The sequence below is a fragment of the Hyperolius riggenbachi genome, chromosome 7 (assembly GCF_040937935.1).
Source record: "Hyperolius riggenbachi isolate aHypRig1 chromosome 7, aHypRig1.pri, whole genome shotgun sequence".
NCBI classification, from domain to species: domain Eukaryota; kingdom Metazoa; phylum Chordata; class Amphibia; order Anura; family Hyperoliidae; genus Hyperolius; species Hyperolius riggenbachi.
In genome coordinates, this window is record NC_090652.1 from 80,595,550 (window position 1) to 80,622,561 (window position 27,012).

The 27,012-nt window shown below is 42.8% G+C and overlaps 1 protein-coding gene across 1 annotated transcript in view; it reads right to left on the reverse strand.

The window, feature by feature from the left end:
* CHTF18 (chromosome transmission fidelity factor 18) overlaps window positions 1-27,012 on the reverse strand; it is a 144,264-nt gene that overhangs the window by 45,764 nt on the left and 71,488 nt on the right. The window contains exons 16-17 of the mRNA XM_068244163.1: window positions 24,530-24,754; window positions 17,093-17,242 (exon numbers count right to left, since the gene is read on the reverse strand). Of these exons, the coding sequence (XP_068100264.1) occupies window positions 17,093-17,242; window positions 24,530-24,754 (375 nt within the window). The remainder of the gene's footprint in view (window positions 1-17,092; window positions 17,243-24,529; window positions 24,755-27,012) is intronic.

A 27,012-nucleotide genomic window follows, 5' to 3' on the forward strand; every position in this document is an offset into this window, starting at 1 on the left:
CATCCCGCCGGCTATACCGAAGCGCCGGCGGGATGTTAACCCCGCGATCGCCGCATACAAAGTGTATAATACACTTTGTAATGTTTACAAAGTGTATTATACAGGCTGCCTCCTGCCCTGGTGGTCCCAGTGTCCGAGGGACCACCAGGGCAGGCTGCAGCCACCCTAGTCTGCACCCAAGCACACTGATTTCTCCCCCCCCTGCCCCAGATCGCCCACAGCACCCATCAGACCCCCCCCTGCCCACCCCCCAGACCCCTGTTTGCACCCAATCACCCCCCTAATCACCCATCAATCACTCCCTGTCACTATCTGTCAACGCTATTTTTTTTTTATCCCCCCCCCCCCCCTGCTCCCTGTCCCCTCCTGATCACCCCCCACCCCTCAGATTCTCCCCAGACCCCCCCCCCCCCCCCCCCAGACCACCCCCCCCCTGTTTACTGTATGCATCTATCCCCCTGATCACCTGTCAATCACCTGTCAATCACCCGTCAATCACCCGTCAATCACCCGTCAATCACCCGTCAATCACCCCCTGTCACTGCCACCCATCAATCAGCCCCTAACCTGCCCCTTGCGGGCAATCTGATCACCCCCCCACACCAATAGATCGCCCACAGATCCGACATCAGATCACCTCCCAAATCCATTGTTTACATCTATTCTCTCCTCTAAACACCCACTAATTACCCATCAATCACCCATCAATCACCCCCTATCACCACCTGTCACTGTTACCCATCAGATTAGACCCTTGCGGGCACCCAATCGCCCGCCCACACGCTCAGATTGCCCTCAAACCCCCCCTTATCGATTCGCCAGTGCATTATTTACATCCGTTCTTCCCTGTAATAACCCACTGATCACCTGTCAATCACCTGCCAATCACCTATCACCCATCAATCACCCCCTGTCACCCCCTGTCACTGCCACCCATCAATCAGCCCCTAACCTGCCCCTTGCGGGCAATCTGATCACCCACCCACACCATTAGATCGCCCGCAAACCCGCCGTCAGATTACCTCCCAAATGTATCGTTTACATCTGTTATCTTCTCTAAACACCCACTAATTACCCATCAATCACCCCCTATCACCACCTGTCACTGTTACCCATCAGATCAGACCCTAATCTGCCCCTTGCGGGCACCCAATCACCCGCCCACACGCTCAGATTGCCCTCAGATCCCCCCCCCCTTATCAATTCGCCAGTGCATTAATTACATCTGTCCTTCCCTGTAATAACCCACTGATCACCTGTCAATCACCTATCACCCATCAATCACCCCCTGTCACTGCCACCCAACAATCAGCCCCTAACCTGCCCCTTGCGGGCAATCTGATCACCCACCCACACCAATAGATCGCCCGCAGATCCGACATCAGATCACCACCCAAGCGCAGCGTTTACATCTATTCTCTCCTCTAAACACCCACTAATTACCCATCAATCACCCATCAATCACTCCCTATCACCACCTGTCACTGTTACCTATCAGATCAGACCCTAATCTGCCCCTTGCGGGCACCCAATCACCCGCCTACACGCTCAGATTGCCCTCAGACCCCCCCCCCCCCCCTTATCAATTCGCCAGTGCAATATTTACATCTGTTCTCCCCTGTAATAACCCACTGATTACCTGTCAATCACCTATCAATCACCCATCAATCACCCCCTGTCACTGCCACCCATCAATCACCCCCTGTCACTGCCACCCATCAATCACCCGCTGTCACTGCCACCCATCAATCACCCGCTGTCACTGCCACCCATCAATCAGCCCCTAACCTGCCCCTTGCGGGCAAACTGATCACCCACCCACACCAATAGATCGCCCGCAGATCCGACATCAGATCACCACCCAAGCGCAGTGTTTCCATCTATTCTCTACCCTAAACACCCACTAATTACCCATCAATCACCCCCTGTCACTGCTACCTATCAGATTAGACCCCTATCTGCCCCTAGGGCACTCAATCACCCGCCCACACCCTCAGAATGCCCTCAGACCCCAGCCCTGATCACCTCGCCAGTGCATTGCTTGCATCTATTCCCCCCTCTAACCACCCCCTGAGACACCCATCAATCACCTCCTGTCACCCCCCTAGCACTCCTATCCATCAGATCAGGCCCAATACAACCTGTCATCTAAAAGGCCACCCCGCTTATGACCGGTTCCACAAAATTCGCCCCCTCATAGACCACCTGTCATCAAAATTTGCAGATGCTTATACCCCTGAACAGTCATTTTGAGACATTTGGTTTCCAGACTACTCACGGTTTTGGGCCTGTAAAATGCCAGGGCGGTATAGGAACCCCACAAGTGACCCCATTTTAGAAAAAAAGACACCCCAAGGTATTCTGTTAGGTGTATGACGAGTTCATAGAAGATTTTATTTTTTGTCAAAAGTTAGCGGAAATTAATTTTTATTGGTTTTTTTTCACAAAGTGTCATTTTTCACTAACTTGTGACAAAAAATAAAATCTTCTATGAACTCGCCATACACCTAACGGAATACCTTGGGGTGTCTTCTTTCTAAAATGGGGTCACTTGTGGGGTTCCTATACTGCCCTGGCATTTTAGGGGCCCTAAACCGCGAGGAGTAGTCTAGAAAACAAATGCTTCAAAATGACCTGTGAATAGGACGTTGGGCCCCTTAGCGCACCTAGGCTGCAAAAAAGTGTCACACATGTGGTACCGCCGTACTCAGGAAAAGTAGTATAATGTGTTTTGGGGTGTATTTTTACACATACCCATGCTGGGTGGGAGAAATTTCTATGTAAATGGACAATTGTGTGTAAAAAAAAATCAAACAATTGTCATTTACAGAGATATTTCTCCCACTTAGCATGGGTATGTGTAAAAATACACCCCAAAACGCATTATACTACTTCTCCTGAGTACAGCGGTACCACATGTGTGGCACTTTTTTACACCCTAAGTACGCTAAGGGGCCCAAAGTCCAATGAGTACCTTTAGGATTTCACAGGTCATTTTGCGACATTTGGTTTCAAGACTACTCCTCACGGTTTAGGGCCCCTAAAATGCCAGGGCAGTATAGGAACCCCACAAATGACCCCATTCTAGAAAGAAGACACCCAAAGGTATTCCGTACGGAGTATGGTGAGTTCATAGAAGATTTTATTTTTTGTCACAAGTTAGCGGAAAATGACACTTTGTGAAAAAAAACTATTAAAATCAATTTCCGCTAACTTGTGACAAAAAAATAAAAACTTCTATGAACTCACCATACTCCTAACGGAATACCTTGGGGTGTCTTCTTTCTAAAATGGGGTCATTAGTGGGGTTCCTATACTGCCCTGGCATTTTAGGGGCCCTAAACCGTGAGGAGTAGTCTTGAAACAAAAATGACCTGTGAAATCCTAAAGGTACTCATTGGACTTTGGGCCCCTTAGTGCAGTTAGGGTGCAAAAAAGTGCCACACATGTGGTATCGCCGTACTCGGGAGAAGTAGTACAATGTGTTTTGGGGTGTATTTTTACACATACCCATGCTGGGTGGGAGAAATACCTCTGTAAATGACAATCTTGATTTTTTTACACACAATTGTCCATTTACAGAGGTATTTCTCCCACCCAGCATGGGTATGTGTAAAAATACACCCCAAAACACATTGTACTACTTCTCCCGAGTATGGCGATACCACATGTGTGGCACTTTTTTGCACCCTAACTGCGCTAAAGGGCCCAAAGTCCAATGAGTACCTTTAGGATTTCACAGGTCATTTTGAGAAATTTCGTTTCAAGACTACTCCTCACGGTTTAGGGCCCCTAAAATGCCAGGGCAGTATAGGAACCCCACAAATGACCCCATTTTAGAAAGAAGACACCCCAAGGTATTCCGTTAGGAGTATGGTGAGTTCATAGAAGATTTTATTTTTTGTCAAAAGTTAGCGGAAATTGATTTTAATTGTGTTTTTTCACAAAGTGTCATTTTCCGCTAACTTGTGACAAAAAATAAAATCTTCTATGAACTCGCCATACTACTAACGGAATACCTTGGGGTGTCTTCTTTCTAAAATGGGGTCATTTGTGGGGTTCCTATACTGCCCTGGCATTTTAGGGGCCCTAAACCGTGAGGAGTAGTCTTGAAACCAAATTTCTCAAAATGACCTGTGAAATCCTAAAGGTACTCATTGGACTTTGGGCCCTTTAGCGCAGTTAGGGTGCAAAAAAGTGCCACACATGTGGTATCGCCGTACTCAGGAGAAGTAGTATAATGTGTTTTGTGGTGTATTTTTACACATACCCATGCTGAGTGGGAGAAATATCTCTGTAAATGGACAATTGTGTGTAAAAAAAATTAACAAATTGTCATTTACAGAGATATTTCTCCCACCCAGCATGGGTATGTGTAAAAATACACCCCAAAACACATTATACTACTTCTCCTGAGTACGGCAATACCACATGTGTGGCACTTTTTTGCAGCCTAACTGCGCTAAGGGGTCCAAAGTCCAATGAGCACCTTTAGGCTTTACAGGGGTGCTTACAATTTAGCACCCCCCAAAATGTCAGGACAGTAAACACACCCCACAAATGATCCCATTTTGGAAAGTAGACCCTTCAAGGTATTCAGAGAGGGGCATGGTGAGTCCGTGGCAGATTTCATTTTTTTTTTGTCGCAAGTTAGAAGAAATGGAAACTTTTTTTTTTTTTTTCTCACAAAGTGTCATTTTCCGCTTACTTGTGACAAAAAATAATATCTTCTATGAACTCACTATGCCTCTCAGTGAATACTATGGGATGTCTTCTTTCCAAAATGGGGTCATTTGGGGGGTATTTATACTATCCTGGAATTCTAGCCCCTCATGAAACATGACAGGGGGTCAGAAAAGTCAGAGATGCTTGAAAATGGGAAAATTCACTTTTTGCACCATAGTTTGTAAACGCTATAACTTTTACCCAAACCAATAAATATACACTGAATGGTTTTTTTTTATCAAAAACATGTTTGTCCACATTTTTCGCGCTGCATGTATACAGAAATTTTACTTTATTTGAAAAATGTCAGCACAGAAAGTTAAAAAAATCATTTTTTTGCCAAAATTCATGTCTTTTTTGATGAATATAATAAAAAGTAAAAATCGCAGGAGCAATCAAATAGCACCAAAAGAAAGCTTTATTAGTGACAAGAAAAGGAGCCAAAATTCATTTAGGTGGTAGGTTGTATGAGCGAGCAATAAACCGTGAAAGCTGCAGTGGTCTGAATGGAAAAAAAGTGGCCGGTCCTTAAGGGGTAGAAAGCCCTAGGTCCTCAAGTGGTTAAAAGGCATTTTATTGACAAGTTTAAAAATATCACCTAAGAGAAAACTCAGGTGAAAAAGTGAATTGCATATGGCCCCAGGTACCCGAAAGTCTCTGACTCCACAACCCTGCACTTATGTATGATCACATCACCTCTCACCACAGCAAGAAAATAAAACATGTTCGTAATATATTAAATATTTATCTATCACCCTAAGCTTATGTGATACTGTTCAATGTAACAATGCCATGGGTGCACACACAGATGTATGCATGTCAGACTAGTATGGCTGTGTGAAACTAACAGGCTATAGAGGGACACTGCACACCAGCAGTTCTGGGATGCAGGTCTTGCTTACAAAATCATAAGGGAATGATTTGCATATTCCAGTGTTCTTCCCCAGAATTTTTTTCCTGCCGAGTGGCATGAAAAGGTAACCGGGTGGGGCGCAAGGGGGGAATACAGGGCCTGCTTACAGCGCAGGAGGATGAGGAGGTGAGCCGATGAAAGCCGGGTGCTCACCAAAATTAGCTGGGTGGAGCACCCAGCTAAAAGAGCCTGGGGAGAACACTGATATTCAGTAGTGGTGCATCATGGAAGATCTTTTTTGCTTGCAGAAAGCTGAAGAATTACAAATACTGGCCCACTTTCAGTGCAGGCACTTTTGTGGCAGTCACAATTCTCGCCACCTATATATATATATAGATAGGCCCTCAAAGTGTTTTAAATCAGTGCGAGGGAGTTGGAAGGATTAACAATTCCCCTAAGGCATAGGCACTCAGGGGTATTATTTAGCTGGAGTGCAGGTATGATAAAGCGTAACATCTGTGGAACCTGCAGAAGACGATCGTCTCAGAGGACCTCGACCTGCTACTAGAAGAATCATTAACTAAGAAACATGACATATCCTGCACTATTAAAAGCCTATCAGACCAACCATACAAGGCAGTAAAGAACAATGTGAAAATTTGCCAAGATAAACCCTCTAAACACAGAACAAGGGACCTAGCCCTTTAAGCCTAAAAATATGAGTTTTCCGTCTAATTGCCTTGGCCCTTGGCTCACCCGAAGACACAGATTAAATTGCTTTTTCGCTCACTTCAATCACAATTAAATTAAAAGGATATGAGCCTGGGGCTTACGGGTCTAAATAAAGAACAAAAGAAAATAACCTCAGGTCCGGGGGGAGACTATGACCTTGCCTGACACCTCAAGAGTCAAGACAAAGTGCTGGACAACAACACTGTCAAAACTTGTACAAGTCAATGGAGCCCCTAGAGTAAACTCAACACACCGAGTCACGCCATAGAGGAAAATCACTGCTGGAGCTGAAAGCCGAGGCGGCCTGCCCACCATCGCTATCTGCCGGTGAACTTCATGGCTCAGCATGCCAGCGCCGAGGTGACCCTTCGAATTCAAATCAACTTGACCAAATAAGAAGAAAAAGATCAAGTTTATTATTTGCATATTTCAAATAGAGGAGAAAGGAGGCATTGGGCCAAAACTTTGTACTGAAAACTAACACGCCCGTGGCAGAGGAATATTGGGAAACAAAAACCGCTATAGACATCCGCTGTAGGTGTAAGTAGTTTTGTACCAAAATGCCTTTAGACATCCATGATGTATGAATGCGAAAACACAGATCTACAGATTTCCACAGCAGTATAATATATACACACATTTGCTGGGACCTAAGGACTGAGTTTGCTATATCAGAATATTCCTTATGCTCAACACACACCATACAATCTTAGTTGTTCAATCTTACCACTTTTATGTAGTATAAGAGCTTATCCAATCAATCATTCAAGGTATTTTCAATCTGTTTGCCCTTATACTACATAGATTTGGTAAATCTGTACAACCAAGATTGTATGATGTGTGTGTTGAGCATAAGGAATATTCTGATATAGTAAACTCAGTCCTTAGGTCCCAGCAAATGTGTGTATATATTATATACAACGAACACGCGCACACACATGCTCGCACACACACACCTATGCGCCAGGTATATCAGACAAACATACAGAGGGGCAGAGGACAACTAGTTTTATTCAAAATAAAATTATTATATAGGATTATTTAACCACTTCACTACCCTGGTCATTTTCACAGTTCAGCTCAGCTGTGATTACTTTGGCAATAACTTTATTAATAATTATCACAATTAAATGATCTATATTTTGTTTTTTTTTCAGGACAAATTAGGCTTTTTGTGGCTGATATTTGTTATTAGTAATTACCTTATTTTCTACGCATTTTTTAAAAGGAAAATAAGGAAAAAAGTGAAGAATTACACTATTTATCCACTTTCATACATTATAGCTTTAATGTTAACAGTTCTATTGTACATTAAACCCACACATTTTATTTGTCTATCTCTCCTGTTTATTTGAACAGTTCATTTGTTTTGATAATGTATTAGATGTAACAATTAAGCAATGTATACAAATCTGCTACTGTCTGCTCCTGGAAAGTGTATTTTACACTTGTTTACTAATTAACTCTGCCATCGAATTCCCTGGTACGAGGAGAGGGGTTTGCTGTCATTATTTTACATCTCTGTAGTGGTGTTATCAAATCAGTGATAAATAACCCATGTTATCTAAGATTTTGTAAGTAGAAGCGTGTAGAGACTTATCGGAACGCACCGCGTATGATCGCACGCCATCAGCGCTGCTACCTGCTGCACTGCTGATCCCAGCCATTGACAGTGAATGGGTCGGCTCTGTGCTTGCGGGCATAGCGCATCGTACTGCTGCGCAGCGCATTTGGGGCTTGATTCACTAAACCGTAATAAATATCACGGCCGCGTTAGCGCTTTCACGCGCAATCTCAAAAATTTGCGATTGCGCGTAAAAAATGCGAAAACGCCAGCAAAACGTGAAAACACTGGAGTGGCCGTGATAGGAGTGATGGTTTAGTGAATCAAAACCTTGATGTGAAAGGCAGAAGGGCTGTCTACACCCTTCTGCCGTTCTTGCATGTTACCACATCATACGTGCTTCCAAATGCGCATGGAAGCACATATGATGTGAACAAGGCCTACCGTAAGTCTATGACAAAGTATTAGAGGCGAAGATCAGCTGGATAGCCAGGTAACTGGTATGGTTTAAAAGGGAATAATTATGGCAGCCTCCATATCCCTCTCAGTTTAGTTGTCTTTTAAAATTCCTAAGCATAAGAGATGCATTTTATGTTACTATCTATCTATCTATCTATCTATCTATCTATCTATCTATCTATCTATCTATATAAAAAATAGGCTACGTGCCTCAACCTTTAAGCAAGAAGAAGTAGCGCCCTGCCCCCAGGGCCGGTCCAAGCAGAAGAAGGGGCCGGTCCAAGCAAGCAGAAAAAGTAGCGCCCTGCCCCCAGGGGCGGTCCTAGACTTGCCGCCGAGCTGGAGGCGGTAGCAGGCAGGAAGGTGGTATTGGGCACAGCGGCGGGGGGGGTCAAACCCCCTCTCCCTCACCTGAGTCCCCCATCTGCACTCCCCCTCTAGCTTAAAGTTCAGCAGCAGCCGCCGCTATTAGTGAGAGGCAGCAGGAGGGGATGACTCACCTCTTCCGTGTTCCAGCGTGCGTTCCACTGTCGTCACTTCCTGCAATGCCGTCCATTTACAATACAGTGGGCGGCATTGCTGGTGACGACAGTGGAACGCACGCTGGAACGCTGAAGAGGTGAGTCAACCTTGTCCGCTCCCTTTTCCCAATAGCGACGGCTGCTGCTGAACTTCAGCTAGAGGGGGAGCGCAGATGGGGGACCCAGGTGGGGGGGGGGGGGGGGTCTGACCCCCTCTCCCCGTTGCTGTGCCCAATACCCTCTTCCTGCCCGATACCCCCTTATGCTGCCTCTTACTAATAGCGGCGGCTGCTGCTGAACTTCAGCTAGAGGGGGAGCGCAGATGGGGGACCCAGGTGAGGGAGGGGGAGACCGACCCCCCTTCCCGCCGCTGTGCCCAATACCCCCCTTCCTGCCCGCTATAAGTAATTTTTAGGAGAAGGAGGATATATACAAATGTTTATCTCATCAGTCTATTTCCACCTCGGGTGTCCTTCAAGGAGCAAAATATTGAAAATTATCTAGCGTACCTTAATTTCCCAGCAAGACCAAGGGAGAAGGACAAAAAAAGTGAAGCGGTGGTCATACCTACTGGGTGCCACACTCACCAGGCTTTGCAAGATGGGCCTTTTCCAGTTGTAGGTATGCTTTAGCCATCTGGAGGAAGTGTGTTGTACACATGGGAAATTGCCTGTTGATTCGTTTGGGATTTTAAAGAAAACAAGAGACATTGAGTGGTGCATTATGTATACTTACCTGGGGCATGGCTCCAGCCCCATGCAGCCCGATGCTCCCTGGCCATCCACCCCGGTCACTCAGTTGTCAAGTTCTTCGAATTTCGATTGGCAGAGTCACGCTGTACTGGGCACACGCGGCCCCCTTGCACTCCCATGGCCCGGAGAGCACTCCCGGTTGTGCAAGCGCAGTGTAGCTCGACTGGAGGCGACTGGCCAATTTATTTGAGCAGAGAATAGCACAACAGAGCAGCCAGGGAGGTCGGTGAGGGAGCCCTCAGTCTGCATGGGGTCAGAGGAAGCACCCAGGTAAGTATAAATAATGCACTACTCAATGTTTCAGGTGTACTTTTAACATCTGCAAATGCGTTTTGCCACCCGAGATTGGGATCACGGTGTTGCAAAACACTAGGTACACTCCAAAATAACAAACTGTGCGGGGATGTTTCCATTAGTGCAATATGTTTGCAACACTATTTTCGATGATTGCAATCACCTTGCCTGCTGCATCTTCCGTGCCATTGGCCTCCTATACAAAGTTTAGAAGGGCAGGAAAATCAAATAGCAATCGAGCTGCTATGGGATTTTTCCAAGATGCTAAATACATTTTTGCACCACACTCCCGGCGAATTGCGGTAGAATCATGGTAGTAGAAAATGAAAGGAAAACTATTGCATTGCGATTCTTAGTGGAAAACAGCCCTTATAAAGACTTCTGAAGATATGGATGGGGAACAGACATCTGTATCTAAAGGAACAATTAAGGACATGTCGATTCTGTTCAGCACCTGAGGAGACACATACTTGGATAGTGTTTAATACAAAGAACTGGCAAAGCTTTAACCCGATTGAAACAAATGAATAGTGTGATTCTCTTTGTTCTCCTGGACTGTAAATATTTAACATTACATTCATTTCTTACATGAATAGTGGGAGGTTGAGAGAGGCTATAGCAAGGATAAAATAAAGTCGGCCTGCTCCCTCAGGCTGTAGATGGCACTATGCTGTAGTTACTTCATGCATGTGCCCGTGGAGAGTCCGTTGCCAGTCTACATTGGAGAGCCATAGAGTGGCTGGAGGGCACTGTGGTGAGGTAGGTACATGCTATGCTGGTTTCTGTGAGAGACTGCGGGAGTGGATGAGTGGAAGCAGGGACTGGCTCCACTAAGGCAGTAAAAAGGTGGACAGACACAAGGCTGTGGAGTCGGAGCAATTTTGAGTACCTGGAGTCGGAGGTTTCATAAACTGAGGAGTCTGAGTTGGATGATTTCTGTACCCCCTCCACAGCCCCGGACAGACAGAGACCAGTTTACTCAGCGTACTTCTTTTGAAGACCAATATCCTAAGTTTTCAATACATTGCACCCATGCTCCAAGGTGTACTTTTGTTGGACTCGGGAAGTACTGACCGTCCCCCAGCTTACAACATTTCGTACAAAGTTGTCTTCATATAAAAAAATTACATTTTTTTTCATTACATATTTTTGTTGTAACGAGTATTGTATAAACTGTTGTAAGTAGTTGAAAACAAAATAAAAGCACATTGAATACAACAAAAAAAATATACCCCGTGTCCAAAAGTTAAATCATTTACCCACATTTCACCATGTATAATGCATGACCCGAATTACAAACAAATTCAACTTACAATCTCCCGGAACTAGTTTGTAAGTACGGGAATCAGAGTACTTAAACTTGTCATACTACGGCATCGGACGCCACGAGACGCATGATTAATGTCTTGAGACATGTGGAGCTCTGTCGGATGCCTTCTCTGCTCCTAACTTTGGATGCGGAGAAGGCATTCGGCAGGGTCCAATGGCAATTTTTCAGAGCAACTTTGCTCAAATTTGGTCTTTCAGGTACAATTGTGCCTGCCATTATGGCTTTATATACCCCTCCTTCTGCCGGGGTCAACGCTGCAGGCTTGATTTCCAAATCATTCACTATATCAAATGGAACAAGACAGGAGTGCCCGTTATCCCCCATCATTTTTGTATTAATCATGGAAACCATTGCCCAAAAAAATACGCTCCAATAAGCTGATTTCCGGAAGATCTATCAATAACTCTTCTTACATCATCAGCCTATTTGCCGATGATGTAGCACTGTTTTTATCTAATCCCATCTAATCCCAATTAAACCAGAGCAAATCATTAGTATTCGTTCTAAATCTTCCCCCAAAGACCAGTTTGTTTGTTTTTTCAAAATATACATTCACCTGGGCAAAGGGAGCAGTATCTTATCTGGGTATTAATCTCACTAAATCATCCTCAGACTTATTCAAATATAATTATGTCCCTCTTCTCTCTGACCTACAAAAGGAATGTCTGACCATGTCCAAGTTTTGGCTATCTTGGTCAGGTCGTATTGCGGCCTTTAAAGTTTTTCTCCTTCCTAAAATCTTATATTCCGCACTCTACATATCCCTATCAACAAATCCTGGTTTAATGATGTTAAGAAATGTATCAATAAATATATGTGGAACGGGAAGAAAATCCGTACCCCTTATCATGTAATGACTTTACACAGATCCCAGGGCGGAATGGGACTACCTAATAGCGAAATTTATTATAAAGCTTCAAACTTGGACATGGTCAGGCAATGGTGGGACACCGGCCTCTCAAAAACCCTGGGTTTTACTGGAGCAGAGCATGCTAGGTTGTAATCTTAGAACTTTATTAACAAGTATAATTCAGGGAGCAAAAAAACAATCTCTTTCTACTAGTAAATATTCTACTAGTATATTTGTCCTTAAACATGTCTCTCCTAATTTAAATCTCTCTGCATGGACTAAGGTGGGAATAAACTCCCAACTCCCTTTCTGATATATTTTCCAACCAGAGGCTTAAATCTTTCCAAGCATTATCCCAACAATTTAATTTACACCAATCCCAACTGTTCACATATCATAGAATTTCTCACTTGATCTCATCTAATAAAATACTTCCCCCTAATATGCAACCTGAGATGCTGACAATGCTAAACTTTAAGGGTTATTTTAGGGGGGGCATCTCTGTTTAGTATGAGGCTCTCCAATCCTATACTAACTCCCCTCTCCTTCAATACGCAAATATATGGTCTAATGACTTACACTGTGATATCAACACTAAACAACTTGTCTTGGCAAATAAAACACTATCTAAGATCTCAAAGTGTAATACCCACTGGGAAAAACATCTTGTAAAATCTTAAGCCCAATCTACACGATACGATTCTTTATATGATTCGATTACGATTCTATTTACGATCTGATTAAATCCGACATGTCCGATCAGGATTCGCTTCGATTCAGTTTGATTTGCCATTGTTTTGCAATGGCAAATCGAATTGAATCGAATCCTAATCGGACATGTCGGATTTAATCGGATCGTAAATAGAATCATAATCGAATCGTATAAAGAACCGTATCGTGTGGACTGGGCTTTATATAGACGGTATATAACACGCATTGCCTCTTTCTCTACAGAGATGTCCCCTTTATGTTTGAAGTGTCAAAAAGAAATTGGTACTTATGTACATATGATATGGAATTGTCCTATTTCAAATTTTTGGTTAAACATTGAGTCTTTAATACGGAGGACCAGGATTTACAACTTTAAAATTATCACCCCAACTCGCTCTACTCCTTATTGGTGTGGAGACTCTCCCCCCGTCAAATCATTTTCGCTGCTCACCATTTAATTTTCTTGAATTGGAAATCTCAGGACAATGTTCTTATATCTCAAGCTATTTCCATCACCCACAACAACATCCTTATGGAAAACAAAATTAGAGCTAGGTTGGGCCTAACAAAGTGTGACTTTTTCTTTCCAGAATCATGGTTGCATGTATAATCATCATCTCTTTCTTACTATATGGTACAGGATCATTGAAATATGATACTTATGAGCATTTTTCGTTATGTGGTTTTATAATTTTATTTTGTGGTTTCTTTTAGTTTTTTACTTCTAGGCGCAATATTGTATACACCTCTATATGTAGTTAATTCTCATTATGTGTTGTCACTATTATAGTACACCATATTGCTAAGTGTCTACTTAGTCATGTCACCGGTTAAACTAGTATCCTACATATGTTATATGTCTACCTTCATGACTGACGGGGGTTCGTTCTAGCCCGCTGCAGCCGTCAGATCAGTGTATTATCAATAGCTCTCTCTGACTACCCTAGGGGTCATGTAAATGTTAGAGACTTAAGCTATATCCCTATAATTTGCTAATCTTTGTACTTATGACAATTGACTACAGTTATTCTTTGTACTATGTTATACATCTCATTGTTTGATGTGCTGTTTATGCTGCCTTTTTTTCAAAAAAAGTTTTAATAATAAAAAAAAACCTTGTCATACTCCATAATAAGTTTTGAGATGCATAATAAGTTAAACCATATATAAATTAACCTGAATAAGTATTTATAGTTCATTAAAAAGACTCTGTGACAACATTTTCAGCTTTAGTTCTTCTATCCTATAAAGTTTCTTTGCCTGTTCTAATGTGCTCTGGCTTACTGCTGCCTTTCCTAATTGCACAGTAGCTGTGTTATCTCTGTTATATGATCTAATCTTCTCTCGTCTGTCGGCTCTGTCAGCAAAGGATGGAATGTGTGGAATGTGCTGCACTGCTTGTCATTAGCAGAAGCTATAAACATCCCCTCCAGGCCCCCTGCAGGCTCTGTATGACTCACACACTTTGCTTATGTGAGCTTATCACAAGCTGGTTAGTTTGTTTGTAAACACTGCCTAAAACTGTTAATTACAAGCCAGAATTGCAACAGAGAGTGGCAGAAACAGCACAGAGGGGCCCAGGAGAACATAATGAATAGAATGATATGCTTTTTGCTGTAAACATTTTAGAGTACAGATTATTTTTAAAGTATCAAGGAATGTTTAAAGCATTTGTACAAAATTATGAGGTATTTCTAAGCAATATATATGCATCAACAGGTACTTGGCCAACAAAGTCATTTAGTAAAGGGGTTCATGCTGTAATAATAGTGGCTGGATAGAGTACTTTTTGAGGACACCGCCTTTGACATGGGAGACCAGGGTTTGAATCCTGGCTAGGGTCAGTACCTATTCAGTAAGGAGTTCAAGGTAAGACTCCCTAACACTGCAGGGTGGCCTCTTGAGCGCATCCCAGTGACTGCAGTTCTTGAGCGCTTTGAGTCAGACAGGAGAAAAGCGCTGTGCAAATGTTCAGATAATTATATTATAAAGTTGAAAATCACTAATTAATACCATATACAGTATACTCAAAATGTGAAGCCTCAAGTATACCATATTTTTGGACTATACGATGCTTTGGTTTAGAGGGCAAAAACCAGGGGAAAAAAATAAACAATCTGGTGCATGCGTGGTGCAAGGGGGTCTTGTGGAGCCGAGCTTCTCCCCCATGTAGTTTCTGTCTAAGCTACACTAACTCTCGCTACCCCCACCAGCTACACTAACACTACACCTTGCTACACTACTAAAACAGTCTAAAACATTTATGGTAGAAAACGGTGAGGTTTCCAGCAATCCCTCAGAGGGCATACATGCAAAAAGGGCACAGGGAAATTTGTACACAGGGTGAAACAGAAAAACGTCTCACCCTGCTATTGCAAATTTTCCAGTGGCGTTAATTACTATGCCCCTTCTAGGCTGCCATGGACTCCGTAAAGGTGCAATTTGGCATCCAGCTATTGCTGCAGCTGAATTGCACTGTATTTTTTTGTAATTTGGGCTCCGACTTTTGCCGGAGCTCAAATTACCTTCTGAGCCCCACTATAGCCATATTTCACATTACAGCCTATGGTGGCTCCCAAATGTCTGGCGCTGTTTTTGCTCAATTCGCTCAGAGGAGCTCATCCTTATTAAAGTCCTAGTCCAAGGCCAAGTTTCTTTGAGAGGCGAACCCAGCTAACTTAGCGGCATATTTTTGGAGCATGGAAAGGAAACCAGAGAGCATAGATGAGAAGATACAATCCCCATGGAGTCCAAGTACAGATTCAAGCCTGGAACCCCAGCACTGCAAGGTTTGAGTGCTATCCACTACTCCAGTCCATACTGTGAAAGAGCAGTTTCTCTGTTGCAGATAATGTCCCCTATTCAATTGACTTATCATAGGAGAGGTTTTTACACGTTTTCAACAAAATATATTGTAAGCCTTCAACAAGCAAGCAAATACTCAAAATTAGTATGATATCCATTTTTAAAATACTGTTTGGTACTTTTTCAATTGCAAAGTGTTGAAAAGATCCTTTGAAGAGAAGATGAAAAATTATCTCCTGGGAGAAAACTCTGGAGAAAAGTTAATTGCGTATGACCCAAGGTGTGCTCGCAGAAAAAGTTCCTCAGACTGGAGCAAGGGTTCAGGCATATTTGGTCTTTAATGCACTAGTTCAGTCCCCTCCTGTATTTACTGAATATGATGGCAAATTAGCACTTATTGTAAATGCATAATGTTTTGAGACAATTTTACTGGCAAGAAAGCGGTTCAGATTCCTTCATATCCCATCATCACCCACATGAAGTAGTCAAAGTATTTCTCAAAAGAATCCGGCACAGCTCTTTTACAAGCAATTTGCTTTATTCAAACTTTACGCTGTGTGGCGTGACCAAGGACCAGGCAGGTCTGAAACGGTGGACCATAGCCATTGTACAGCTTTTAATGTTTTGTACTGAAGATTGAATAAAGTGAATTGCTTGCAAAAGAGTAAAATGAGCCATGAATTACTTTTCTCCTATGTTGCTGTCACTTAGAGTAGGTAGTAGAAATCTGACAGAAGCAACAGGTTTTGGACTAGCCCATCTTTTCATAGGGGATTCTCAGCAAGGCTTTTATTCTTTATAAAGATATTCCCGAAAAAGGATTTAAACAATGATGCTGGCCAGCTTCCCTGCTCGCTACACAGTTTTTTTGGCAGTTGGACAGAGCAACTGCCATTCACTAAGTGCTTTTGAAAATATATCCCTGAGAATCCCCTATAAATAGATGGACTAATACAAAACCTGTCGCTTCTGTCAGATTTCTACAGCCTACTGTAAGTGACAGCAACATAGGAGAAAATTTATTTATGGCTCATTTTACTCTGGAACAAATGTACTTCTTATTTGTATATGTTTGAACATATTTTACATTTTACAGTTTTTCGCTGTAGTGCCCCTTTAACTCCGTCACCAGCAGTGCAGCTAGAGCTCAGTTCCAAAATGATATTCTGCTGAGTTGCAGTGCTGGCCACAAAAAACAAATTGTATCGCAGTAGAGGGCCTTTTTGTAGCTGAAGCGATATCTTTGACACATGACTGACTTTTCAAAAGGGAATTTCTGTGGAACAGCTGGGTCAAATACGAAAACTGTGTGAGTAATTGCATAGTCCCCTATTCAGCTATACCAACAATGATAAAACTGTGAGGATGAACTTGAGCTTGAAGCCACTGCAAGGGGGAACTTATTACACCTTTATCAATATTTTGAGGCACATCTCCAAAACAGAAAGGCCAAAAAAATAAAGGACAAAAAATACAATTAAAACCATAATACTTACAGGCCGCAGCTTTGGGGAGATGACATCCAGCAGCAGACAGAGGGCATCGAGCACCAGAGACTGAGGGCTCACACGGGTGCGGATGGCGGGAGGGATTTCTGAGACCATTGCACTGAGAAGATTTTGCATTTGGCTGGTTTTGGATAGGGCCTGAAACAACACAGAACACTTGCATTAAATGGAGCACAGGAAAACGGGCAGCACGGTAATGTGGTGTAAAGATGCCACTAGAAGTTTACCACAGAGCTAGCATGCAGCAGGATTAAGACATGTAGGTGCTGTAAGACTAGTGGGAGGTGAAAGAAGGATGATTTATACAAAGAAAAGAAAAAAAACCCCGCAGGCTAGGGTCCCACTTGGCAAAAGTCGAAGGCGTTTCCCACAATGCGAAAATGCACATAATGCTTCCCAATGCAGTGCACTGGGAGCATTGTGCGATTTTCCACAGTGGTGAAAAAAAAGCCCAAGCAGTTGCTTTTTAATCACACAACGAGTGAAATTCTTCATTGCCGACTGTCAGCTGTTCTCAACTAAAATGCTATAGAATATAAAATGTTAACAGTATTTTACCTTATTAAAGAGAACCGAGGTGGGTTACTGCAATCAATATTAGGGCACAGAGGTACATTCTGCATACTATTACCAGCCTCTGTGTCCTTAAAGCGTGCCTCCAGTCACCCCCCCCCCATGCTCTGCTGCCCCCCCCTTATAAAAACCGCCAGGCTAGCGACACACAGATTGTCGCTAGTCGGCTGTTTACATTCAGGCTGCCACTTACAAGCCGATTGGAGGAAGCTTCTGGAGGCGGGGAGGGAAGGGACGTAGGCGAGGAGCCACACTATACAGGAGGCGGGGGAGCGGCGCTGAGTGGCAGCCTGAATGTAAAAAGCCGACTAGCGACAATCGGCGTGTCGCTAGCCTGGCGGTTTTTATAAGGGGGGACAGCAGAGCACGGGGGGTGGCTGGAGGCACACTATAAGGACGCAAAGACTGGTGATAGTATGCAGAATTTGCCTCTGTGTCCTAATATTGATTGCAGAAACCCACCTCGGGATATCTTTAAAAGGGAGTCTGAAGCGATTTTTAAAATAAAAAAAAAAAGTTACTTGCCTAAGGAGAGAGAAGGCTCTGGGTCCTAAAGAGCAGAGTTCCCCAACCCTATCCTCAAGGCCCACAAACCGTACATGTTTTGGAGAAAGCAACAAACATGAACAAGTGAGGTAATTAGCGTTTCAGCAGAGCCAATTAACTACCTCTGTGGATTTCTACAAAACATGCACTGTTGGTGGGCCCTTCCCGTTCTCCTCCCAGTCCCCAGTCCCCCCCCCATTAGCTCTCTTCCGTGTTTAGGCTTCGACAGTCTTCGGAAGCACTCAAGCTTTCAAAGACGGGCTTGGTCCATACTGCGCACCCTCTCTTGCGTACTCGCCGCACAGAGCCACCAGTCTTTGGGAGCCCGAGTGCTTCCGAAGACTGCAGAAGTCCCCTGCGGCGGGAGATTCAAATGAAGGAGCCTGCGGTGGAACAATGAGCCCGGCAGGAGACCGGGAGGCTCTATAGAACCCAGAGCCTTCCCTCTCCTTAGGTGAGTATTTGTTTTTTTATTTTAAAAATCGCTTCAGTCTTGCTTTAAAACAGAAGGTATTTTTCGATTATTCAGGTTGGAGTGATCATACAGATGTCCCACAATGCATCATTGCTGAATATGCAAACCATTGCTTCCAACCTCAATAAACGCACTATTTCTTTGCAATGCAATACAGAAATGTGCCTTGTTAAAGCAGCAGGCATTTGTGATTATTCAGGTGGGAAGGAATGGTTTGCATATTCAGCAGTGATGCATTGTGGGAGACCTCACAGGCCCACTCCAACCTGATTAATTGCAACTACCTTCTGTTTAAAGAAGGCAAAATTCTGTTTTGCATAGCATTTTAGTAAGAGGGCTTTTTGGTCCTTTTAGTCTCTTACACACTCTTAGGAGTTCTGGTTCACCATGAGCTTGCTGGGTAATCTGTAACTCCAGTTGCAGTTTCGAATCCAAACTCTGTCTTATAAACTGTAAAAGAAGCAGAACTATTGATCCTTTGAACTTTCCTGTAGTAAAACCTTATCTCGAGTGGTCTTCCATTGTTTCTTGGCTGTTTAAGGTGGACATGAACTCTTACACAGGACAGAAGGAAAATGCAAGAAATACACCCTGTATGTATTTGGAGAGTTCAGCCTGTCTAATTCCCCCTCATTTGTGTCTAATCAAAAGTTGTAATTTGCCCTTACCCCTGTGTCACATGACTGCCACGGCAAAGATGGCAGATAAGCTCATTTGAAAGCACAGGCTGTTAATATGTCTGCTTCCATGAATCAGGAAGTAGAAACAGTGCAGACTTATTTTTAGGATTTCTGCAAAAAATGTTTTTTTGTTTAAGGTGGTTATGCTGTTGTGCATTTTTTAGGGCAGAGAGGATGTTCTGAGTTCAGGTCTGCTTTAAGCTTTTGTGTGCTCATCAGAAAATAAGACCAACTTTGTCAAGCTGTCGACAAGCTTAGAAAAGCTCTTTTGCATAATTAACAAGTTGTTTTTTTAACTCTTCCTGGACTGGAAACAGACGGAGACTTCACATCATTTCTTAGTACAGCTAGTATCATGTGTATAGGTTTATCACATATCCCCTGTCATTTCAGGTGCACTTTAAATATTGCCTGCTGTTAGGTGGCAGAGCTCTCCAATCCTCTTATCATGGGGTTTGAAGGGCAGAGGGAGAAAAAGAGGTGTTTGTAAACAGAAGCAAGGCGGTCCTCTGGTTTCTTCAGGGAAGCAAACTCATTAAAGAAACACTGAAGCGGGAAAAAATGATAATATAATGATTTGCATTTGTAATACAGCTTAGAAATAAAACATTAGGCGCAGAGACATAAGGCTGGAAGTGTAATGGTTAAGGGCTCTGCCTCTTACACGGGAGACCTGGGTTCAAATCTCGGCTCTGCCTGTTCAGTAAGCCAGCACCTATTGAGTAAGAGATCTTGGGCAAGTCTCCCTAACACTGCTACTGCCTACAGAGCACGTCCTAGTGGCTGCAGCTCTGGCGCTTTGAGTCCGCCAGGAGAAGAGCATGATATAAATGTTCTGTGTTTGTTGTTAAGTGTAATATTGTTTCCAGTACAGGAAAAGTTAAGAAACTCCAGTTATCTATGCAAAAGAGCCATTGAGCTCCACAACTTTCAAAGTGGCAGAGAGCTCTGTCTTCTGAAGCTTGTTATTTCAACTCTGTCGTATTTTCTTTTTCTCTGCAGAGGAGGGTTCAAAAGTTCACTAGCCTGCTCTGTAAAATCATTTAGAATGCTGAGTAGTGTGTAAACCGCAAATATTAGAGAACGATGGAATTTAAAAAATACACTATATAACTGAAAATAAGAATAGGAGACCATTTTCTTTGCTACTAATGTTCTAGTAATTATCCATACTACACAACCAATTCATTACATATATTTTTTTCGCTTCAGTGTCTCTTTAATGCAATACTGATCGAGGGCGGAACCTGGAGACTATTTTGCATACTTGTATTAAAAGCACACTTCAGCTTTTAAATGTCTTTCCTTTGTAGTGAAGAGCTCTATAATGGACTTCCCTGCGAGATATCAGAAGATGAACAATTTTGTGCTCATCCAGCATCCACCATTCATCCTGCATCAGGTGCATCCTTGACAGCCTGAGAGCCCTGCAGGATAATGGAATATGTAATTCTATTTTCAGATACAAACTGCTATATTGATTACCTACTCTTCTCTGCTGAAGCTTCTATTCGCCTCTCACTAAAATAACAAAAAAAAACCACACCAGCAGCCTAGAAATAAAGAAAACTGCCACGTGTATATTGTCAGCAAAAGTCAGGCAGGAGGCTGAAATTACATTTACTAAAATAAATGCAATATGCTCCACCTTTAAAGTGACACGGAAGCAAAAAAAACAAAACGTATGATATAATGAATAGCACGTGTAGTACGGATAATGTATACAATATTAGTAGCAAAGAAGAGAGTCATTTTTATTCTCAGTTATATAGCTTTTTTTTATCTGCATCATTCTGTCATAGTTGCAATTACAAACACAACACTGTATTTTAAACTATGAAACAGAGCAGAGTTAATGACCCTTTGAACTCCCTTGTAGTAAAACCTGAGACTGTTCCTTTGATGTATAAGTGCTTCAGAAAATAGGACCGTTTCCGAGTTGGGTCGGAAAGCTTAGAAAAGCTCTTTTGCATAGAGAACTGAGGTTTCTTAACTCCTCATGTACTGGAAACAATAGGAGACTCATTGCTTTGCTACTAATGCTCTATTTCTCAGCTGTACTACACATACAATTCATTATATCACAAGTTTATTTTTACTTCAGATTCCCTTTAAAGGCTGAACTGGCACTTACTAGAAAACACATTATACAAAGTTCAATGGTGGAGAAATGCTACCTATTGGGTCAAGGCTACTATTTATAGATCTATGCAGGGCTGTGGACTTGGAGTTGGTGTCGGAGTCGAGGAGTCTGAGTCAGAGCAATTTTGGGTACCTGGAGTCAGAGTTAGAGGTTTTATAAACTGAGTTGTCGGATAATTTTTGTACCGAATTCACAACCCTGGTAAGAATTAGACTAAGGAGTCGGAGTCGAGGAGTCTGAACGATTTTGGGTACCCGGAGTCGGATGTTTCATAAACGGAGGAGACGGATGATTTTTGTACCGACTCCACAGCCCTGGATCTATGGTTGCCACACATTTCCATATAAAAAGGTAGGTTTAGCTTTTGTTTCTATACTGTGATTGACCAAAACTAATCAAACATAGGGCTTTAGTCACTAAACTGTGAATTCAGATCATGGCCGGTTTTGTGTGCATTTTTGCGTTTCCGCGCGATCGTGAATTAATGCACGCAATCCCGAATTATCGCGCTGAAACACGCGATCGCGAAAACAGCCGTGATATGAGTTTTCACGGATTAGGGAATCAAGCCCATAGTGTGTTTCAGTTTTGATCAACTGTCTTAATAGACTCCGACTGAAATAATATATATTTCAGTTTTTAAATGATTGAATCAAATAGAAAACATTAAAGATCTGCAATATCCTGTATCTATTTTTATAATCAAAAATGTTAACAACTTGGTGCACTGTTTAAAATCTTCTACGATATACCAAGCCACATTTCAGTAAATGAATACCTTAAAGTGGCATACTCTGAAAACTACTACTCTTAGGCACATAAGGAACATTTGATAGCATTCCTTGTGTGTAAAAACTTTATTTTCACAGCAGAGAGCAGTACAGGCTTGCTCATCGCTGGCTGATCGTCAAATGTAATTAATCATTGCTGGCAAGAATCTCCCTGTTTTGGGTCTTCATTATGTCCCCCTCCTTTTTTTCTGAAATGACTGTTGCCAAGCCGATGTGTCTGTTCAGCAGAGGGAGGGAGCAGAATCAAAACACAGGCAGTGAGTGTCTTCTGGCTGGCAATGATTACATTCGCCGATTAACCAGAGATAACCAAGTCTGTACAGCTCTCTGCAGTGAACGTAAAACTTTTACATTCAGGGAATACTTCCACATGTTCTTTTATTTTTATATACCTAAGAGCAATAAATGAAATTTTAGTTTTGGGAGTATAATCTCAATTTCATGTAGATTTTGTTAGCAGTGGTCACATGACTGCCACTACAACTTTCCTGAGCCACTTATGACGATAGTCAAAAGAAGGAGATGGGAGTGGCATGAGAAAAACTATGTTGGGTTACTGCTACATTTGTGTCTATTTGTACCACAAAAATTTTTTGTGGCTTTCATTTAAAGATAATAGCAAACATTTTTTCCAGGAGATGGCGACACCTCCACACACACACACACACACACACACAACAGCACACAAACATAACGGTATGCTTAGTTAGTGCTGGATTTTGCTGCAAAAATTGTTCTATAGTTTAGAGTTCGGTTGGGTGAACTTTTGACCTTTACAAAAACGTATCCAAACAAAACTATACAAGATAGAACAATTATTTTTGCAGCACAAATGCAGGCCCACCCAACCATACCAATTTCCATTGCTGTTGTACCTGGGTGATGTTATCGTCTGAAAAAAATAAAAAAAATCAATTGCCATCTTCAAATGAAAGCAGCACAAATGTATTAACCAAACGCAGCATTTTCTTTTGTGTGGATTGTAGAGAAGAGGAAACTTCACAGAGCTTCCACATGTAGATCAGTTTGCTTTTGACATTTTGGCCCAATTAAAAAAAAACCCCTACCATATCCCTCGGGCATCACACGGACAAGCCTGACGGAGCCACCCAGCAACTGAATCCAGGGAGGAGAGGACGCAAGCTATACTGCAATTCCAAGTACATCTGAACGATGAAAGACTTATGTCCACCACTTTCCTTTTGTGCACTGTTTATATTCACATATCCCGATTCCTCTAGGAATCTGTCTTGTTCACTTTTGGGTAGAGTTGGGCTTTAATGCAACCTTGTACTGAGAGGGGAATGCATATTTCTGTTCTTTTTAAGCGATCAATCTTAACTGGCTGTAATGCCAAGCTTCTGTATCTAATACTCAAAAAGGAATGCCATATGAGACACATGAAGGCTGCCATATTTATATCCTTTTAAATAACACCAGTTGCCTGCCAGTCCTGCTGGCTGCAGTAATGTCTGAATCACACACCTGAAACAAGCCTGAAGCTAATCCAGTCAGATTTCAGTCAGAAATATCTGAATGCTTGTTCAGGGTCTATAGGTTAAAGTATTCGAGGCAGAAGAGGATCAGCAGGACAGCCGGGCAATGTGCATTGTTTGCATGAATAGGTCAGCCTCCATATCTCTCTCACTTCGGATTCCCTTGAAGCCATGGCCCCAGAATGAGCATACTGATCAGATGGTCCGACTAGACGCCTCATGCCTGTTGCAGATACCATTCAACACTAATAAAGCCAATAATATCAGCAAAACAGCCACAGGACTGGCATTGTTTAAAAGGAAACAAGCATGCTAGCCTCCATGTTCCCCTCAGCACGTGGCCACTAAGGATAATGTATAAAAAAATCCAACCAGAATAGAGGCTATTTTTCCCCCTGCACAACTGTCACAGCATAAACGGCAAAGCTTCTCAAAGCAACCCTTTGCCACCATCTAGAGATCAAAAGTAAGTATGGCAAGTAAAAGTAACCAACAAAGAGTGGCTTAGTTCCAGAACTGTAATGCATCTCCCCAGATCCGCTGCTCAGACCTACTGTGCAGCATATATCAGAAGAAGTTTACATCCATAGGAGGCTTCATCATTGCTTTGCACCACATATACAGCACTCAAAATTTCCAAAACGGCACAAGATGCTAAAACGCACAAAGGCTGATTAAACACATGCAAAGTAACAAAACCAAACACACAATTTGGACATACCTCGTAGTGGCTGTTGGGATAAGCAATGCGGGGGATGTTGTTTGCTGCAAAGTAGAGGTGGAAGGCAACGGGGAGGAATGGGAGGTATCTCATTAGCTGGAAGTTCTGTCCATGCATTATCACTGTATTCACGATGTCTGTGAACTCGAGCCAGTCCAGAGCCAAGCATACCACATTGAAGTTGGACTCTTTCACCTTCATGTTTAAGAAGTTGTCATACAAGCCCTAGGGAGAAAAGGAAACAGCAGACCCCTCAGCAGCCAGGAAATCCTTTTACTACAGCAGAGTCGACTAGAGACGACAGTGATCAGCACAGTGGATCCCTCTACCTAGGCCTGCGTTCCAAACTACTGAAGTCCAATAATTCTTCAGGTCAACAGGATTCCATTTTTGTTAGATGTTTTGCATAATCAATAAGTATTTACAAAATCTAATACCTAAGTCGGACCTATATTTGTCAACTTACCTGAATTGACCCAAAATGTCCTAAAATAAAGATGAAAATGTGTCCATTATGGGATCCTGATACTTACAGGTCCCCTGATTACACACACCACCCCTCTCTCTGTTCAAGCGGTTTCACACCAAGGCCCATATGCAATTAACTTTTTCTCCCGAGTTATCACCAGATAATTGTCATCGTTTTTCTTTTAAGTAACTTTTCTGCATTTTTACAATTGAAAAAGCACCCAAAAGTTGGTGAAAAAGTACTATCAAAATTATTTTTAGTATTTTCTTGCTTGCTGGTGGTGTAAATGGCATTTTAGGACAAGGTAAGAAATCATCACCTCGTAGAAAACTCAGGAAAATAAGTGAATTGCAAATGGGCCTAAGAGTGCTGTTGAAGAGCTTTTCTGATCGCCAGCACTTTCTAGTGTATTAAAAGCGCTTGGACGGTGAAATCCTATGGGCTATTTCACACTAAATGCAACATTTACAAAATCCACATCTGTGGCTGCCTTTTGATCTCATTATTTCTAACCAGTGGAGGCCCCTTGGTTGTCTAAACTCTTTAGAGGTTAGGATATTCCCCATCGTTGGAGGATCATCTGAACGCCACTATAGGTGGGCCACCCAGACCATCACCAAGAAGAGAATCTTCTTTGAGCACATTCCAGTTTTTAAAGGACAACTGTAGTGAAAGCGATATGGAGGCTGCCATGTTTATATCCTTTTAAACAATACCAGTTGCCTGGAGGCTGCCATGTTTATATCCTTTTAAAACACTACCAGTTACCTGGAAGCCTTGCTGATTTATTTGGCAGCAGTGGTGTCTGAATAACACCAAAAACAAGCATGCAGCTAATCCTGTCAGATCTGACAATGTCAGAAACACCTCATTCGCTACATGCTTGGCTAAAAGTATTAGAGGCAGAGGATCAGCAGGATAGCCAAGCAACTGGTATTGTTTAAAAGGAAATGCATATGGCAGCCTACAATTCCCTTTTGCTTCAGTTGTCCTTTAAATACTTTTACTGAGAACTTCAACAATGGGAATGTAGTCAAAACAGAAGGTCTGTCTCCCATCTATCTCATTGTTTTCCTTTATACTCAGTCTGTGGACCAACTCCTTACTGTCCTTAACCTCCTTGGCGGTAACCCCGTGTGTGACACGGGGTAAGCTGCCGGAGGGTGCCGCTCAGGCCCTGCTGGGCCGATTTACATAATTTTTTTTTGCTGGACGCAGCTAGCACTGTGCTAGCTGCGCCAGCACACCGATCACCGTCGCCCCGCTCCCGATCGCCGCTATCCGTTGCGGCGCGCCCCCCCCCCAGGCCCCGTGCGCTGCCTGGCCAAACAGTGCCAGGCAGCGCCGAGGGGTGGATCGGGACTCCCAATGACGTCACGACGTCGCTGACGTCATCTCGTCCCGTCGCCATGGCGACGGGGGAAGCCCTCCAGGAAATCCCGTTCTTTGAACGGGATTTCCTGATCGAAGCGGGCGGGGGGATGCCGCTGAGCAGCGGCTATAATGTAGCGAGCCCTGGGCTCGCTACATGATTTAAAATAAAAAAAAAAAAAGAACTGCTGTGCTGCCTCCTGGCGGAATGTTTCATACGTTAATCTTTGCTCTATTAAAGGCACTGTCTAGCTCATTTTGGCTGTACCCCTTTCAAGAAGTTGTTTAACTTGTTTGTTTGCTCTTCATCAACTTCCGAGTTGGTATTATATCTTCTCAGGTGAAGTAATTGTCCATACAGCAGGGATTTTGATACATGGGGGGAGTTGATAACTTTCTTTATGGAGTAGGGCATTTCCTACAATGGGTTTGTTATATCCTATTGACAATATAAAACTTTTGTTCAATATCAAAATCTCTAAATTGAGGAAGGAAATCGGATTCACACAATCCAATGCTTATCCTATTAGCATCATTATTGACGAAGATCATGAACCGCATATAGATCTTACAAGTCCAGGACAAGAATATCAGATCTATGTACCTGAATCGCCTCCTAAGGTACGATCTAAAGCGGTTGTCA